This window comes from Caenorhabditis remanei, chromosome X (assembly GCF_010183535.1).
Source record: "Caenorhabditis remanei strain PX506 chromosome X, whole genome shotgun sequence".
Classification (NCBI taxonomy): Eukaryota; Metazoa; Nematoda; class Chromadorea; order Rhabditida; family Rhabditidae; genus Caenorhabditis; species Caenorhabditis remanei.
In genome coordinates, this window is record NC_071333.1 from 9360461 (window position 1) to 9377413 (window position 16953).

Genomic DNA, 16953 nt, shown 5'->3' on the forward strand with positions numbered 1-16953 from the left:
ACAAACAACTGAAATCATCATGTTTCGAATGATGAACTGGATGATTGATTATGTCACAGTTGTTTTATTTGACCGATGCGTTGCAACCTGTATGCCAAATATAGTGATTGGCTGATCTATTTTTGTTTTTGTCCATTCATACCACCACACTTTTATTCGATAAACAAGGAACAACAGAAACTGATCGAAAAATCTAGACACTTTTGTTAAAAGGGGAAACTAGAGAAATGATATGTCTGTCGTTCGGTTTTCGCAAAAAGAAAGGAACTCAAATTTTGAGTATGTTTCTGCGTGTGCAAAAGTATGTGTGTGTGTGTGTGTGTGTGTTGGCTGAAACACAGTGTATAGAAGAAGTAACCACATTTGTTACAACTGCTAGCCCTCGGTTCTCTTCAGAAGTGTTGACACCATACTCTGCTTTTGGTTCAAACTTTTTGTCAACTGTGATTGAGTTATCAACTGAGCAAACACTGTCTTGAAAAAAATCAAAAAGATAACAGTTGACGAAACTATTGAAGGTCCAACCTCGTCAGGAGAACTGAAAGTCATTCTACCAAGGATTGAAGATAGCTCTCCCTGAAATGATGAAGTAGGAAACAGTGATCTGACTAGTGAAGGTCATGGAGTCAATCTGGAGATATGGGACGTGACCTATATCATTGGAAAGCTGAGAAAACGCTGATTCCAAATACATATTAAGTTTCTGCCCTCGAGGCCTATTATTCGAGAAGAATGAGATCAAAGTTTGGACCCTTGGCAAGTCATCATCCATTTTCCTGACATGTGACGGAAAGAAAAGAGTATCTGACAGCCAGAAAACTGATCGTTTGAATATGGGCATGGCAGTCTACAATCTGAGAAAATTTTTTAAAAAAGCAGCCCTGATGATGGTTGTGCGACCGAAATATTGGCCGAAACGTACAAAAAATAGTTGTCAACCATTGCTACAATTTAGGCACAAACTTGAAAGTTAAGCTCCATTTTTGTAGTTGACAACTTTTTTGTACAAAGGGAAAAGGCAAAATATAATACGGCCGCACTATACAGTGCTGCCGTATCAATGTTTTTCAGTGTGATTGCCGAAAACCCATCATGGCCGCACTAAACAGTGCGGGCTTTGGAACATTTTCACTTATCTTGGAGTTTGTGGCAGTTACTCCAAAACTGGTCATAAATAATCAAGTTGGAACTTGACTGTGAAAGTTGAAAATGATCAACTTTAACAGTGTGAAACGGCTTCCCTGATGAAAGGCCGCACTAGACAAAGTCTACCTTATTACCGCTCAATAAAATAACAACTTTGGCTGTTTTCAGAGGAAAATGACTAAGATTGATAGTGTATTTTGGGGTCAACTGATCATCCACGAAATTTGGAATGAGCTAAGCAGAGCAGCACATCATTTTTGTAGTTGACCATTTTTTTGTCAGGACACTATCATGAAAGTTACAGATTGTCAAAGTGGAAAGCTCCAAAATCTTGTTAACATGCACTGCATTTTGTCGGTTTATGGAAAAATTCCTTTGATGACAAACTTTCAAGCGGTACTGTGAGTTCAAGTCCAAAGGTTTTTAAATCAACCCTTGGACTCGAATAAAAAATTAAAAACAAGATAATGCTGAGCAACCTTCCTAGTGCTCAAGCATTCTTGGAAATTTCGTGATGCAGACAGGGATCTCATAAATTATTATAAATGTTCAAGACATTTTATGTGTTAAATGCTTGCAGAAAAAAGTTTGATCTGAATGGCAAACATTTTGAATCGCGAAAATTTATCAAAAAGGCTATAAGAACATTTTGCTATGCAGCTCTTAAATGCACTCCTCACGGCTGTACTAGACAGCCGTGAAGAAACTGGATACTCAATGCTCCGATTGTATTCACAAGTCAAAAGAAAGAGGGATTACGCAGAAGAAGATAGCTGATGACCTCAGTACTGACCATAAAGAAAGCGACGCTAGCATGTTCTTAAAGGTCAACTGAAACTTGAAAAATAAAACTTGAAAGTTGAAAATAGTCAACTTTGAAAGTGTGAAACGGCCCTGCTAATGGTATCCATTACCGCACAAAACAGTGCGGCTATTGGACATATTTGACCCATACTGAAGTTTGTGTCAGACCAATTTGGCGGTCTACACAAGACAGCTATACGATAACAGTTACTCCAAAGCTACACATCCATAAAGAGTGCAACACTTGAGGGCTGTATGAACGGCTACATACAAACAAACACACAGCCGTTTGCGTTTGTTAATAGTGAAGATGTTTGGTGCACCCCGCTGGGCGTGCTCCAATTGCACCAAGACTCACAGAAGATTTGCGGCTCCAGGAAATCTTTGAATGATCTGTCAGAAAAAGAGTTACGCAATAGAAGATTGCAGATGATCTCAGTACCCCATGGCTGCACTAAACAGTGCGGCCATTGAAAATATTTGACCCATACTGAAGTTTGTCTTAGACAACGGTAGCGGTCTACACAAGACGTCTCTACGATAACAAATATGATCCAAGGGAGCTCGGAAAAATTTCCATTCAGACACCCGTCGTCAACAGATAAAGACGTGGACGCACAAATGAGAGTTACGCAATAGAATACTGCAGATGACCTCAGTACCCCATGGCCGCACTAAACAGTGCGGCCATTGGAAATATTTGACCCATACTGAAGTTTGTGTCAGTTACTCCGAAACTACACATCCATAATGAGTGCGACAGCTCGGAAAACAAATAGATATCGATTCAAACACCCGTTGCCAACAGACGTAGACGTTGACGCAAGAAAGAAAAATTACGCAGAAGAAGATTGTTTATAGTAAAAATATTTGACACACGCCCTCTGGGCGTGCTTGTTCATTTTCAACTGGAAAATGTAAACTTGAAAGTTGAAATTGTCGCATTCCTTGTGGCCAGTACTGTGTCTATGAAGTGCAGCTTTGGAGTAACGGTGATGAGTCAGAGTTGAGCGAATTGCTGTTTTTAGAAAGGCAGAAGGCGGAAAGCGGGAAGCGGAATAAAAAATCTTTTTCGCCTTACGTGTTTTGGTTTTTTTCATTCCGCTTTCCGCCGCCCGTCGAAACATTTTCGCTTCCGCCTCCCACTTTCCGCCATTTCAAAAATTCCGCTCAACTCTGAATCTGATACGGCCGCACTACTCAATGTGGCCATATTATCAAAGTTTACCGCAGTTCACATCAAACAACAAAATTGTTTGAGTTCAAATCTCAATTCTATCTAGCATGAACACAGAACAGTGACCCCAAAACTGCACGCCATATGAAACGGAATAAATCCGTAAGGCATGATGAAGAGCTGAAAAATTAATTGGTACTCACAATCAATGTGACTCCTAAGCTTCATGTGAAGAGACATTCAGTTGAATCATGAGGGAAATAACCATGAACAGATTTATGTGACCAGATTTTAAATTGTGTGACAAAACAATTCTGTAAACTTTGGTGACCAAACCACTTTTGAGAAGAAAACATGTTCAATTGTTGTTTATATACTGAACTCCTGCTACGGCTGCACTGAACATTGCAGCCGTGAAAATGAATTGAATCATTTCAAGAAGGGTTAAAAACAAGAAACAAACGGCGGCACTACCTTGGAGCTGCGGGAAGTGCAACTGCCGTGACCTCCTCTGCATGGACACTGGGGGGCGTGCTCTAATTGCACCAAGACTCTCAGATTGTCTGCGAGTACAGGATACTGAAATAGCAAAAGGCGGGAAGCGGAACGTATTCCGCTTCCCAAAAACTATCACTCCCAAATTACATGTGCTAAAAACAAGAAAAAACGGCGGTACTTCCTTGGAGCTGAGAACAACGGGGAGTGCAACTGCCGTGACCTCCTCTGCATGGACACTGGGGGGGGGGGGCGTGCTCCAATTGCACCAAGACTCTCGTCCTCAGGCTCTAGGATACTTCTGTTCGATCTGCCAGACTCACGGACAACTCACTGGAAAACCCCGGCCAGCAAGAAATGTTGTTTGTAACACTGAGGATGCCAAGAAGATTCAAGAGTTGAATCAAATGGAGATCTCGGAAGGAGGCACAATTCCAATGACTGAGTTTAAGAAGGTTCAAGAGGAGGAGCTTACCAACAGATGGATGATAAATGAACTGACAGAAAAGGACGAAGAAATGATTGACAGTTCTCAGCTCACTCATCGCCGTTGCTGGAAGTGTTTTTGATTAGGCCAGACCTACCAGCCACGCCCGCACAAGACAGTGCGGCCGTGGCTGGTTTCACACTTATATAGTTGACCCCTTTCAACTTTGAATCTGATACTACCGCACTACGTGGCCGTATTATCAATGTTTACCGCAATTAACACTGAACAACAACATATCTCGAGTTCAGATCTAAATTCTATGTCGCATGAGCAAAGAACAGTGACTCCGAAATTGCACGTCATATAAAACGGAATGAATCCGTAAGGCATGATGTCGAGCTAAACACTTAACTTTGTGCTCACGTTCAATGTGACTCCTAAGCTTCACATGAAGAGACATTCTGTTGAATCATTAGGGAAATCATCATGAACAGATCCATGCGACTACATTTTGAACTGGGTGATGATAAAAATCCCTTAAACTCTGTTGATCAAACCATTTTTGAGGGTAAAATATATGAGCAATAAAGTTGTTAGAGAGGTATGGGGGGGGTACTTGTAACACACACGCAACGGAGGGGAGTCGCGGCTGCCAGTGTAGGAGGAGAGGAGCATGGAGATGCAGTGTAGGGGGTCCTCAACTGTGGAATGAATGGTGTGTAGCGGTTGTTCACTGCTTTTCAATGGGTTACCAATTATGGATAAACGAAAATTTGCTGTAGAAACCAAAGTCTACGTAGGTGTGTCTTAAAAATACATGATTCTCTAATTATCGTTATCACCGATGTAAACTTTGTGAGTACATACCGCCAGTTTGTTGTTTCAAGCAGATCACTTAACATATCGCAAGGTTTCAAGTTATGGGATGTGGGAATATTTTTGCGTCTCTGAAAATTCTGCAACGGCGCACGACTATGTTCTTACGATTATGCTCTTGCGAAGTCATGTATCTTATGCTCATGCGAAGTCATGGGAATTTCATTCCATATTCATTACGTAATTGTTCCGAGACATTTTCTCAACCTTCGTTCGACTCCAATTGATTCAGGTTAGTGACTATCACCCTGTATACATCTACAAAAATTGGACGACGATCATTGTAATCAACTCACAAATTGTGGCCAACGAAACAATTTACACAGGTGTATGCAAAATTGACTCCACAATTCTACAGTTCCAGAACTTCAAGAAGTAGTTATGAGGATGCTACATCAACAATGCAACACAAGACAAACAGTCCCACTTTTTCATTTCTCATAATTTTGGAAAACACAAACCAACACCTTTGTTTCAAAGATGATGTAAGCAAAGTACACAAGAAGCATTGATATAGGACAAGAACAAAAATTATCAGATTCACAGATTACCGTAAATACTGTATTATAACGGCACCTGTAATAGAACGGCACCTGTATTATAACGGCACCCCATCAATACTCAGAATTCATGAATATGAATATCCCGGTGTTTTTTATTGTTTCTGATTAGAAGCAGCGTGATTGATAACGTCTTGATCAACGAAAAGAATGCCCAAAAAAGGTTTTTTGTTTAAATTTAATGAGTTTTTAAAACCTCAAAATTTCTCTGGGAGGCAGTTGAAAAATATAACGGCATGCCGTTATAATACAGTATTTACGGTAAATTCCTTCTTGAGTGATGGGCAATCGTGCTGGAAAAACTTCATGTTTTTCTGGGCAATGAGATGAGAACGACACACGGTGCATAGAGCGAGAGCTGAAATTTGGAAATTGAAACTTTTGAAATTTTGATACAAGTAAACTCACGAATCTGGATCATCCCATCTTCAATCTTGGCAGTTTCGCGGGTTGAGTTGAACTTCTTGCATGGAGTACACATGTGAACAATAAGTGGATCCAAACCTTTGAAAAGACGTTCTGGCATAACATTGGCTTGGTAATCAGTAGGAATAATGGACTCAGCAGCCTTCTCATACAACCACTATAAACAGATTCATTTTGAGTTTTCTACAAATTAAGGTCAACTCACAAGCTTAGCACCAGGGTTTTCACCTTCAGGGACAACGAGCTTCTTTTTCGGAATCTTCTTCTTCTTCATCGGTACATGGTTAGCCTCTTTGCCGTCTTCAGAACATGGACCTTTCTCACGTTGACCGTTCATCTTGGGCTTAGTAGGAGTACCATAATCGAGGTGAACACCAGACATTCTCTAAAAATAATAAGAAAATTGGGGCGAATAATTTATTGAGGAGAGGAAGCATAACAGGGGATGCGAATAAAAGTCGGAAAAGTGAGGGTGCAAATGAGAAAGTAATGAGTACATTACTTAAATAGGTGTCTGAAAAACATGAGTCATCCACAAATAGGGACAGGTCAACTCGAAAAATTCAATACCCCGAGGTTCAGGTGAGGCATGAATAATCACCAGCAGGAGAAATTTTTGCACGAAGTGGACGACTGAAGGACAATGAGCAAGCAAACTAAGGTTTTGGTTGAATGTGGATGGTAGGCATGGAACTCTTAGCAAAGTTGAAAACGTAGGCTTCAGGCTTCTTTTCAGGTTTTTGAGTTGATGAGGATGTATAAAAGTACTGATCCAGACCGTTTGAAGAAACTGAACAATTTGGGGATTTTTCAACTGTCAAGTGTTTGTAATCCTCACCACTCCAACTGGATCTTGGGAACTAGGTTGATATGCATATTCTGAGCTTATTTCATCACTAACGGCAGGCTTTTGAATGCCAGTTTTCGGAATGAGTAGCTACGATAACCACGAGATCACCACACTTGGCAGAGAGATGATCGATGAGGCCGTGGAGCAAGAGGAGTTGAGAAGTAATGAAAGCCAGAAGTGGTCACACAGTTTTTCAATGTAGTCCAAGGAACTAAGTCACGAAGGAGAGTGTACGACAGTTCTCAAAAATGGATCACCAGTGCTTGATCATACTCATGCATTAGGCAGACATTTTGCCTATCGAAATAACGTTTGCTGAATTGCAAGAGCAGCAGCTAACGCGGTTGGAAACAGTGATGTCCTGAAAAATGCATTATAAATTCAAGAATCGAAGAGTTCACGGATTCCCTTTCTGTTTCTGAATGAGCGCTTAACGAACTGAACGAAGAATAGAAATATTGTGCAGAGCAATGCATCCTGTGTGATCACGAAGAGAACCTTCACAAATTTGGAAATGTGAATAATTCGGGGGTTGTTTTAGCAAGGGGAGAAAACCCCGGAAACATGAAAAACTGAAGCATTCTCTCCAAGAACAGAAAATCAGACTATGCACATGAAAACGGTTAGAGACAGTGAAATGACACCAAACAGAACAATCGTAACGCAGAACGATTGGTTTTGATGACTCATCAGAATTGAAAATTTGAAACCCTGAGAGTTACCTCTCGCGATGACTCATCAAGGATGACTCATCAAGGTTGACTCATCAAGGATGACTCATCAAGGTTGACTCATCAATGATGACTCACTGTTTCCAGGTTCAGCATATATTGGGATTTGCCGACAGAGCAAGGAATTCTACATATTCTGTGGAAACCATCCATGTTTCACTGAGGAAAGATAGAAATGAGTCATCACATAGGGACACAAACACACCCATTTTCAACAAATCTCCGATGGTTCAATGAAATAAGGAGAAATGTGAGCTATAAGGACAAATTATAGTGCAAACCGACAAATCCTGGGGAGTAATTGAACACAACAGACGAGAATGAAGAGGTATATAAGACAACCAGTGCAACACCATAAACCATATCACACTTCATTCCGAAGTGAACGTCATTGATTCTTTTGACGCTTACCTTTATCATTTTCATCATCATCGTCAATCCCTCCCTTGTCTTGATTCTCATCCTCATCAACTCCAACTTTGTCTTGATTTCCATCAACATCATCAACCACACCAATACCGTCGTTGTCTAGATTTTCAAGAAGATCTACAACCATGATGGTTGAAAACTTTGAAGAGGTAAGTGTAGAAGTTTTTGAAGTCGTCATTAACGTCAACTTTTACCAGGAACAAATTGGTGGAGCAAAGATCCGTGTTTTGGACGTTCACGAAAAGACCCCCAAGGGTCATTTTGAAGGGCGAATCATTTCACGCACCCTAGGCTTGGAACTTCCTGATTCTATGACTACTCATCCACGAGGTCCTGAAATGTTTGCTGAAACTTTGATAGAGCTCGCTCATCGCTATGACCCATTCAAAAACCCCCGTGTAAAAGTGGGTATTGTATTTGAATCAAGCGAGATTCCTGAAAGCGTTGGTTTGTGCTATCAACCGATTGACCGGATCAAGGCTGAACACATTGTTCAAACTCTTGCTCTTCAGTCACAGTCAAACAAATCTGTCTTGGAACTTGAAACTCCAAAAATCAATGCCAGATTTACATACATCAATCCACCAGTTGGTAGCGGTAAACGGCGCTTTGACACTGGCAAAATCCTGGAGCTCACTGTATTTGAAAAACGACGAAAAACGAGCGAAACGGAGCTTGAGATGAAGAAGGAACTACCAAAAGTCAAAAAGCTCAGATCCAACATCATGCCGAACGAAGGTAAAGTTTTATGAACATTGCTGTTCAGGTTAATATCATCATCATCGACATGTTTTCAGTGATCGAAGATTGTCTGGTTCATGCATTGTACCAGGCCCTGATGTACCACAATTGGAAACACTGTAAAACACAGGAAAACAAGAACAAGTATCGAAATGCACTGAGAAAGACTTTCAAGCGACCACACATTTGCCAAGAAGTTTACGAAGCGGTGAAAGCTATGAAAGAGGTAAGATTCAGGGCAAACTCAGCAACTCAATTTCAGAAAACTTACAGAAAGCAGGTGTGTCGAAATCATCAAACTTCTGCAGGATGGATGTTGAGCGATTTCAAAACACAGTTTTTGCCGGAACACATCAACTGATTGTATTTGTGAAGAACTCAACTATCCCCTACTACTCAGGACCATACGTGGGCGAGAAAAAACAGCTGGTCTTGTACTTGGACGATGGACACTATAGAGGTGTCAGAAGTATTTGTGCACTACTGAGGACCGAGTACTATTGCGCTCTCTGCAATAGACGCTATAAAAGTACCGTACAGCACTATAAATGTCCACTGGTTCACCGCTTATGCGGTCAACGCAATTGTCCTGTTACAGAGAGTGATCAACCAACTCGATGCAAGACATGCACCGTGTTGTTCAAATCTCAAATCTGCTATGAAAATCATATCAAAAAAGGTAGGTGCTTGGTTAGGAAGCTCCAGCTCAACATCACTTCTTTCAGGGCCAAAGAATGGTAAAAGTCGATGTGATTATACGACAGTGTGTGAGAAATGCGAGGACGTCTACTACACGAACAAAGGCAATCCACACAAGTGCGGGCAGAAATGGTGTTATCGCTGCAACTGCCAAAGAATTACGCCGCACAATTGCCTGATGCCCATTTCAAAGAAAAATGAGAAAAAGCTGACACGACGTCGTGTATATTTTGACATTGAGGTTTGCATATCACCAAAATTAAGTTCACACCCTAAAAATTTCAGAGCAGAGCCGACGAATCAACTGGACAGCAACACCCCGTCTTGTTCGTGGCTCTCCGTTGTTGCCCAGGCTGCGCAATCTTCATCCCAAATGACATTGAACAAGCAAGAAACATGGTATGCTCGAAATGTGCACCTGATGGTCGATTGAAGGTCATAGAATGTATAACCATCGAGAATCGAAATGTGGATGTTGGAAGTGAGATGACAAAGTGGCTGTTTGCTGATCACCACCAAGGAGCTGTTGTTGTGGCACACAATGCATCTGGGTAAATCTTGATGTTGGTTATAATTACAAAGATGTGGTATATTTCAGGTACGATGGTCAATTCATTCTTGAGAATTTGATTGCCAGCAACAAAGCTTCACCCAAACTTGTCATGGATGGAACCAAACTGATTTTCATGGAACACAACGGAGTAAAACTTCTTGACTCAATTCGATACCTGTCAATGAGTCTGAGTTCACTTGGAAAGACGTTCAACGTGGATTCCGTCAAGGGGTATGACAGTGTGAGACCAGAGTGAAGTTATTCTTGAAATTTACAGGGATTTTCCGGTGTTGTTCATCAAACCCGAAAACTACACATATGTGGGACCGCTTCCTGAAGATTGTCACTACGCGATGGACAACAAATCGTCAGTGGTCAAAGAGCAACTTTCAACATTTTTGAGTGCACAAAGGGCTGAAGGCAAAATTTTCAACTTTGTCGAAGAGATTTTCAAGTATTGCTACAACGACGTATACATTCTGGCAACTTCAATGGGACTCTTCGAGACGGAATTTGAAAAAATCACCAACGTTTGTCTTCTGGAGGTAAGTTTCCGTAAAAATTGTACCACGCAAACACTTTCAGGAGTCTACGACTGCGGCATCAGCAGCTGCTCTTGTGTTTCGTCGAAATCATTTGGATTCAGAAAAGCCGATTGTCTTGGATGTGAAACCGTCAGTATCAATGAATGCATCAGAAGTCAGTCAAAAATATTTGGCGTGGTTCGCTTCGAAAGAGGATGTGCAGCTGAACATGTCAACCACGTATGGTGAAGAAAAGGTGAGTGAAGCACACAGGCTCACAGACGATAATGCAAAATTTTTCAGATTGGGAGGTACCGAGTGGATGGTTTTGTACATCCATGTCCAAAATATCCTCAAGGACTCATCGTTGAGTTTTTCGTAAGTTAACACAGCTACGAGATTCCTAAATAATCACAATTGCAGGGCTGCTACTGGCATGCACACGAGTGCACTTATTCAGAAGAATCCATGATAGGTTGTGAAAGTGCCAAAGAAATTCGCCTGAAAGATGAGGAACGTTTGAATGCACTACGTGAATTTCATCCAGTCAAAGTTGTATGGGAATGTGAAGTGAAGAAGCAGCTTTTGAGAAATCCTGAGATGGCCGCATTTTTTCGAGACTATGAAGCTGTGGTAAGATTTCAATGCATACATCATCTGCACACGAATGAATTTAGGGACTTCTACACTGCGACAGGGCACTGACAGGTGGCAGAACAGAGGTTTTTCGACTATACGCCAACAATGAGGGTAAAACACTACGATATGCAGACGTTGTCAGGTGATTTCCGACTCTACTTTCATCAAAAACTATAGCATTTTCAGTCTCTATCCTACGGTGATGAAACACGATCCATTTCCTATTGGTGCACCTGAAAATGTACCTAAAGGCTCCATGGAAGTACCAATGAGGAAACCAACCGATTTGACATTTCGAGGGTTTTTGAGCTGCAAAGTTTTACCACCACGGCATCTGAAGTTACCAGTGTTGCCAATCAAGGACAACGGAAAGCTCTTGTTTGGTCTTTGTAAAAGTTTGTCACGGCAAAAGTCCACATAGAAACCTCTTCAGTTTTTCAGAATGCTGTAGAGACTCAAATCAACATGATTGTGAACACTCGGACAATGATCGTTCGTTCAGCGGAACGTTTACTACAGTGGAACTCCAGAAAGCATTGAGCTTAGGCTACGAAATTACAGAAGTGTTCCATGTGAAGACAGGTATTTGGGGGATTCATGTAATTTTATTTTTGCAGGGTGTCAAGTATGAAAACTGGGTGCAAAACGATGAAAGTGGTCGTGGAGGACTATTCACCTCGTACATCAACCAAATGATGGAGGAAAAAATTGTGAGTGAGACTGTGCTGGGTGCCTAATTTATTCAACCATTTTCAGTATAGCACAGGATGGCCAGCAAATGTCAGCACAGATGCTCAAAAAGACGCGTACTGCAAAGCATACTTTGACAAGGAACAAATTCATCTCACAGACTACTCACGATTTTCGAAAAATCCAGGAAAGAGAGCTGTTGCCAAATTGATGTTGAACTCACTGGTATGGCTTCAATGTTCTCACTGTAGATAAACCAATTTTTTCAGTGGGGCAAATTTGCACAGCGAGTGGATCGAGAAACGACTTGCATAGTGACAGACCCAACGGTTTTCTGGAACATTTTCTATGACACAACAATCGTCATTTCGGATGTACTATGTGTGAATGATGCTCTGATCATCAAATACAGGAAACAGGCAGAAACTCTTGAGAGTTTCAAAACCAGTGCAATGCAACTTGCTGCACTCACTACGTCTTATGCTCGTCTTCGACTCTACCGCTTCATGGAGATGGTTGGTGCGGAAAACATCATGTACACAGGTATTTTCCAGTCAGTGGTCAATTTTTCGCACTCAAAATTTACAGATACGGATTCAATCATTTATGCTGTACCCGAAGGATCAAATGACCCCTTGCGTGGAGAAATCGGACCTTATCTCGGGCAGCTTACTGACGAATTGGATGGCACAATGACAGAATTTGTAACCCTAGGCCCCAAAACGTATTGCTACAAGGAGGTGTCAGCCGATGAATCCCTGAAGGTGAGTGGTATAAACAAGTTTAATGCGATAGATTACCAAATTTTCAGGTTGTTCGAAAAGCAAAAGGCATCACAGTCAATTCCGTCGTCAAAAATCTAATGTCTTTCGATCTGATGAAAAACATGGTGGATGAAGTTCTGCAGGATGTATATCAACGAACCCGACTTCAATTTCCGCAACACGTCATGTATCGCGATGCATATCACCACGTGTACAGCAAAAAGATTTTCAAAAAATTCCAGTTCACCTTCAACAAGAGACGCATCGTCTCCGATGGATCTACACTCCCATATGGATTTTGTGCCTGAAATTATGAAATTGTTGTTGCTCGCATATAAATAATTGTCATTGCTCACCTTAAACCTATAAAAAATTTTGAACCATGTACTTTTACAAGTTTTCAGACAGAATTTGCTGTGACCAAGTTTGAGAGTGAAGTATATCTGTAGCCAAGTTTTGAGTCTGAAGTAGCCTTGATGGGACCAAATTTCAAACACAAAGTGTATTTGTGGGTAAATTTTCAAAATTCCATCATTCTGCGCAGCATTTGGAGACTGAAGTGCTTTTGCTATGATCAAATTTTCAAATTTACATCTTTCTGGGCCACATTTGGAGAATGAAGTGCTTTTGATATGACCAAATTTCCAAATTTACATTATTTTGTGCCCACTTTAAAGAGTGAAGCGCTTTTGATATGAGCGAATTTCATATTCATATTCATATTCTTGTCACCAAATGTTCTGACTGAAGAGCTTCTGAAACCATGTTTTCAGACATATTTGGTTTTGTGACTAAATTTCAGTCTGTAGTGTTACAATTTCAGAGAATGCCAATTTGTAACCGTTGCAAAAATCCACATCACGTAAAATAGTTTATGACGAAACAGCTGAGGAGCAACTCAGATAAAACTCAGTTAAGGTACAACAGTTTGCGAATCTCATTCCTGATGAAGTTGCATCAATCCTTGGAAATCCATGCTTATGTATCTCAAAAATTTACAAGCATTGCAACACAAAATAAGGAGAAATGCATTTTCTGTCCAAAAACTACAACTTTCCAGTCTCATTCCTAATGAAAGTGATGTCAGGCTCTGGGAAGTCGTGCTTATCGGGCTCAAAATATACAAAATCACAATGCAGATTAAGGAGAAATCCATTTACAGGCCAAAAAGTGGATGATTTCAACCAAAATTCTGTAAATGCAAACCATTTTGAGCCACTATAAGACCCAGAACTGGGAAATTGAGGGGTTTAAGTACACGAGAGAAGTATGGGGGAATATGAGGCGAACGAATTTTTGTAGTCGCTGCGTCTCTCGCTTGGAAGGGTCGGGGCTTATTCTCTGCCTCTCTCTCACTCACACACTCTCTCACTCTGTAGCCTATCCTTCGCGCCTGTCATTGATGAGGCGTCTATCCTTAATGAGGTCCTTAATGCTTATCCTTAATGAGGTGCCTATCCTTAATGTGGTACACATCCTCAGTGACGTGCGTAGTACACATACAGGCCTATCTCTACGCATATCCCACATTGGACTTTTTGGAAAATCAGTCAGAGTACCGGGTTGGGTATCGAACCTACCTTAGGCGATCGACCGCACGTGTAACCTAGACCAAGGGGTGAGGTGATGTTTATATACCGAGCGCCCGCGCCCCCTTGAGCGCCCGGTGTGAGGAGCGAGGGGGTTGTCTCTGCGTCTCTCATGCCAAACACACCTCGAGAGACGCAGAGACAACCCCCTCGCTCCCCTCACCGGGCGCTCGAGGGGCCGCGGGCGCTCGGTATATAAACATCACCTCACCCCTTGGTCTAGGTTACACAGTTAGCGCACCCGGTTGTGTGTTTAATCAGCGGTCGGTCGCCTCCGGCAGGTTCGACACCCAACCCGGTACTCTGACTGATTTTCCAAAAAGTCCAATGTGGGATATGCGTAGAGATAAGCTGGTATGTGTACCTCATTAAGGATACGCACGTCACTGAGGATGTGTACCTCATTGAGGATAGGTACCTCATTAAGGATAGGCACCTCATTAAGGATAAGCACTAAGGACCTCATTAAGGATAGGCGCCTCATCAATGATAGGCGTGAAGGATAGGCTTCAGAGTGAGAGAGTGTGTGAGTGAGAGAGACGCAGAGAATAAGCCCCGCCCCCTCCAAGCTACAAAGTGAGAGAGTGTGTGAGGTGGAGAGACGCAGAGACATGACTACAAACTACAAAAGTTCGCCTTATATTCCCCCATACTTCTCTCGTGTACTTAAACCCCTCAATTTCCCAGTTCTGGGTCTTATAGTGGCTCAAAATGGTTTGCATTTACAGAATTTTGGTTGAAATCATCCACTTTTTGGCCTGTAAATGGATTTCTCCTTAATCTGCATTGTGATTTTTGTATATTTTGAGCCCGATAAGCACGACTTCCCAGAGCCTGACATCACTTTCATTAGGAATGAGACTGGAAAGTTGTAGTTTTTGGACAGAAAATGCATTTCTCCTTATTTTGTGTTGCAATGCTTGTAAATTTTTGAGATACATAAGCATGGATTTCCAAGGATTGATGCAACTTCATCAGGAATGAGATTCGCAAACTGTTGTACCTTAACTGAGTTTTATCTGAGTTGCTCCTCAGCTGTTTCGTCATAAACTATTTTACGTGATGTGGATTTTTGCAACGGTTACAAATTGGCATTCTCTGAAATTGTAACACTACAGACTGAAATTTAGTCACAAAACCAAATATGTCTGAAAACATGGTTTCAGAAGCTCTTCAGTCAGAACATTTGGTGACAAGAATATGAATATGAATATGAAATTCGCTCATATCAAAAGCGCTTCACTCTTTAAAGTGGGCACAAAATAATGTAAATTTGGAAATTTGGTCATATCAAAAGCACTTCATTCTCCAAATGTGGCCCAGAAAGATGTAAATTTGAAAATTTGATCATAGCAAAAGCACTTCAGTCTCCAAATGCTGCGCAGAATGATGGAATTTTGAAAATTTACCCACAAATACACTTTGTGTTTGAAATTTGGTCCCATCAAGGCTACTTCAGACTCAAAACTTGGCTACAGATATACTTCACTCTCAAACTTGGTCACAGCAAATTCTGTCTGAAAACTTGTAAAAGTACATGGTTCAAAATTTTTTATAGGTTTAAGGTGAGCAATGACAATTATTTATATGCGAGCAACAACAATTTCATAATTTCAGGCACAAAATCCATATGGGAGTGTAGATCCATCGGAGACGATGCGTCTCTTGTTGAAGGTGAACTGGAATTTTTTGAAAATCTTTTTGCTGTACACGTGGTGATATGCATCGCGATACATGACGTGTTGCGGAAATTGAAGTCGGGTTCGTTGATATACATCCTGCAGAACTTCATCCACCATGTTTTTCATCAGATCGAAAGACATTAGATTTTTGACGACGGAATTGACTGTGATGCCTTTTGCTTTTCGAACAACCTGAAAATTTGGTAATCTATCGCATTAAACTTGTTTATACCACTCACCTTCAGGGATTCATCGGCTGACACCTCCTTGTAGCAATACGTTTTGGGGCCTAGGGTTACAAATTCTGTCATTGTGCCATCCAATTCGTCAGTAAGCTGCCCGAGATAAGGTCCGATTTCTCCACGCAAGGGGTCATTTGATCCTTCGGGTACAGCATAAATGATTGAATCCGTATCTGTAAATTTTGAGTGCGAAAAATTGACCACTGACTGGAAAATACCTGTGTACATGATGTTTTCCGCACCAACCATCTCCATGAAGCGGTAGAGTCGAAGACGAGCATAAGACGTAGTGAGTGCAGCAAGTTGCATTGCACTGGTTTTGAAACTCTCAAGAGTTTCTGCCTGTTTCCTGTATTTGATGATCAGAGCATCATTCACACATAGTACATCCGAAATGACGATTGTTGTGTCATAGAAAATGTTCCAGAAAACCGTTGGGTCTGTCACTATGCAAGTCGTTTCTCGATCCACTCGCTGTGCAAATTTGCCCCACTGAAAAAATTGGTTTATCTACAGTGAGAACATTGAAGCCATACCAGTGAGTTCAACATCAATTTGGCAACAGCTCTCTTTCCTGGATTTTTCGAAAATCGTGAGTAGTCTGTGAGATGAATTTGTTCCTTGTCAAAGTATGCTTTGCAGTACGCGTCTTTTTGAGCATCTGTGCTGACATTTGCTGGCCATCCTGTGCTATACTGAAAATGGTTGAATAAATTAGGCACCCAGCACAGTCTCACTCACAATTTTTTCCTCCATCATTTGGTTGATGTACGAGGTGAATAGTCCTCCACGACCACTTTCATCGTTTTGCACCCAGTTTTCATACTTGACACCCTGCAAAAATAAAATTACATGAATCCCCCAAATACCTGTCTTCACATGGAACACTTCTGTAATTTCGTAGCC

General features: G+C 41.3%; 2 protein-coding genes across 2 annotated transcripts; one reads left to right on the forward strand and one right to left on the reverse strand.

Moving 5' to 3' along the window:
- Window positions 1-3642: 3642 nt before the first annotated feature.
- On the forward strand, window positions 3643-4191 carry GCK72_023827 (uncharacterized protein; the record flags this gene model as incomplete). The annotated part of the gene is made up of 1 exon (XM_003109738.2): window positions 3643-4191. The coding sequence occupies one exon, from the start codon at window positions 3643-3645 to the stop codon at window positions 4189-4191; it is 549 nt and encodes a 182-aa protein (XP_003109786.2).
- Window positions 4192-5730: 1539 nt separating this feature from the next.
- On the reverse strand, window positions 5731-6296 carry GCK72_023828 (uncharacterized protein; the record flags this gene model as incomplete). Its single annotated transcript, XM_053735575.1, has 3 exons — window positions 5731-5846; window positions 5897-6071; window positions 6120-6296. The coding sequence occupies 3 exons, from the start codon at window positions 6294-6296 to the stop codon at window positions 5731-5733; spliced, it is 468 nt and encodes a 155-aa protein (XP_053579141.1).
- Between the last annotated feature and the right edge of the window lie 10657 nt (window positions 6297-16953).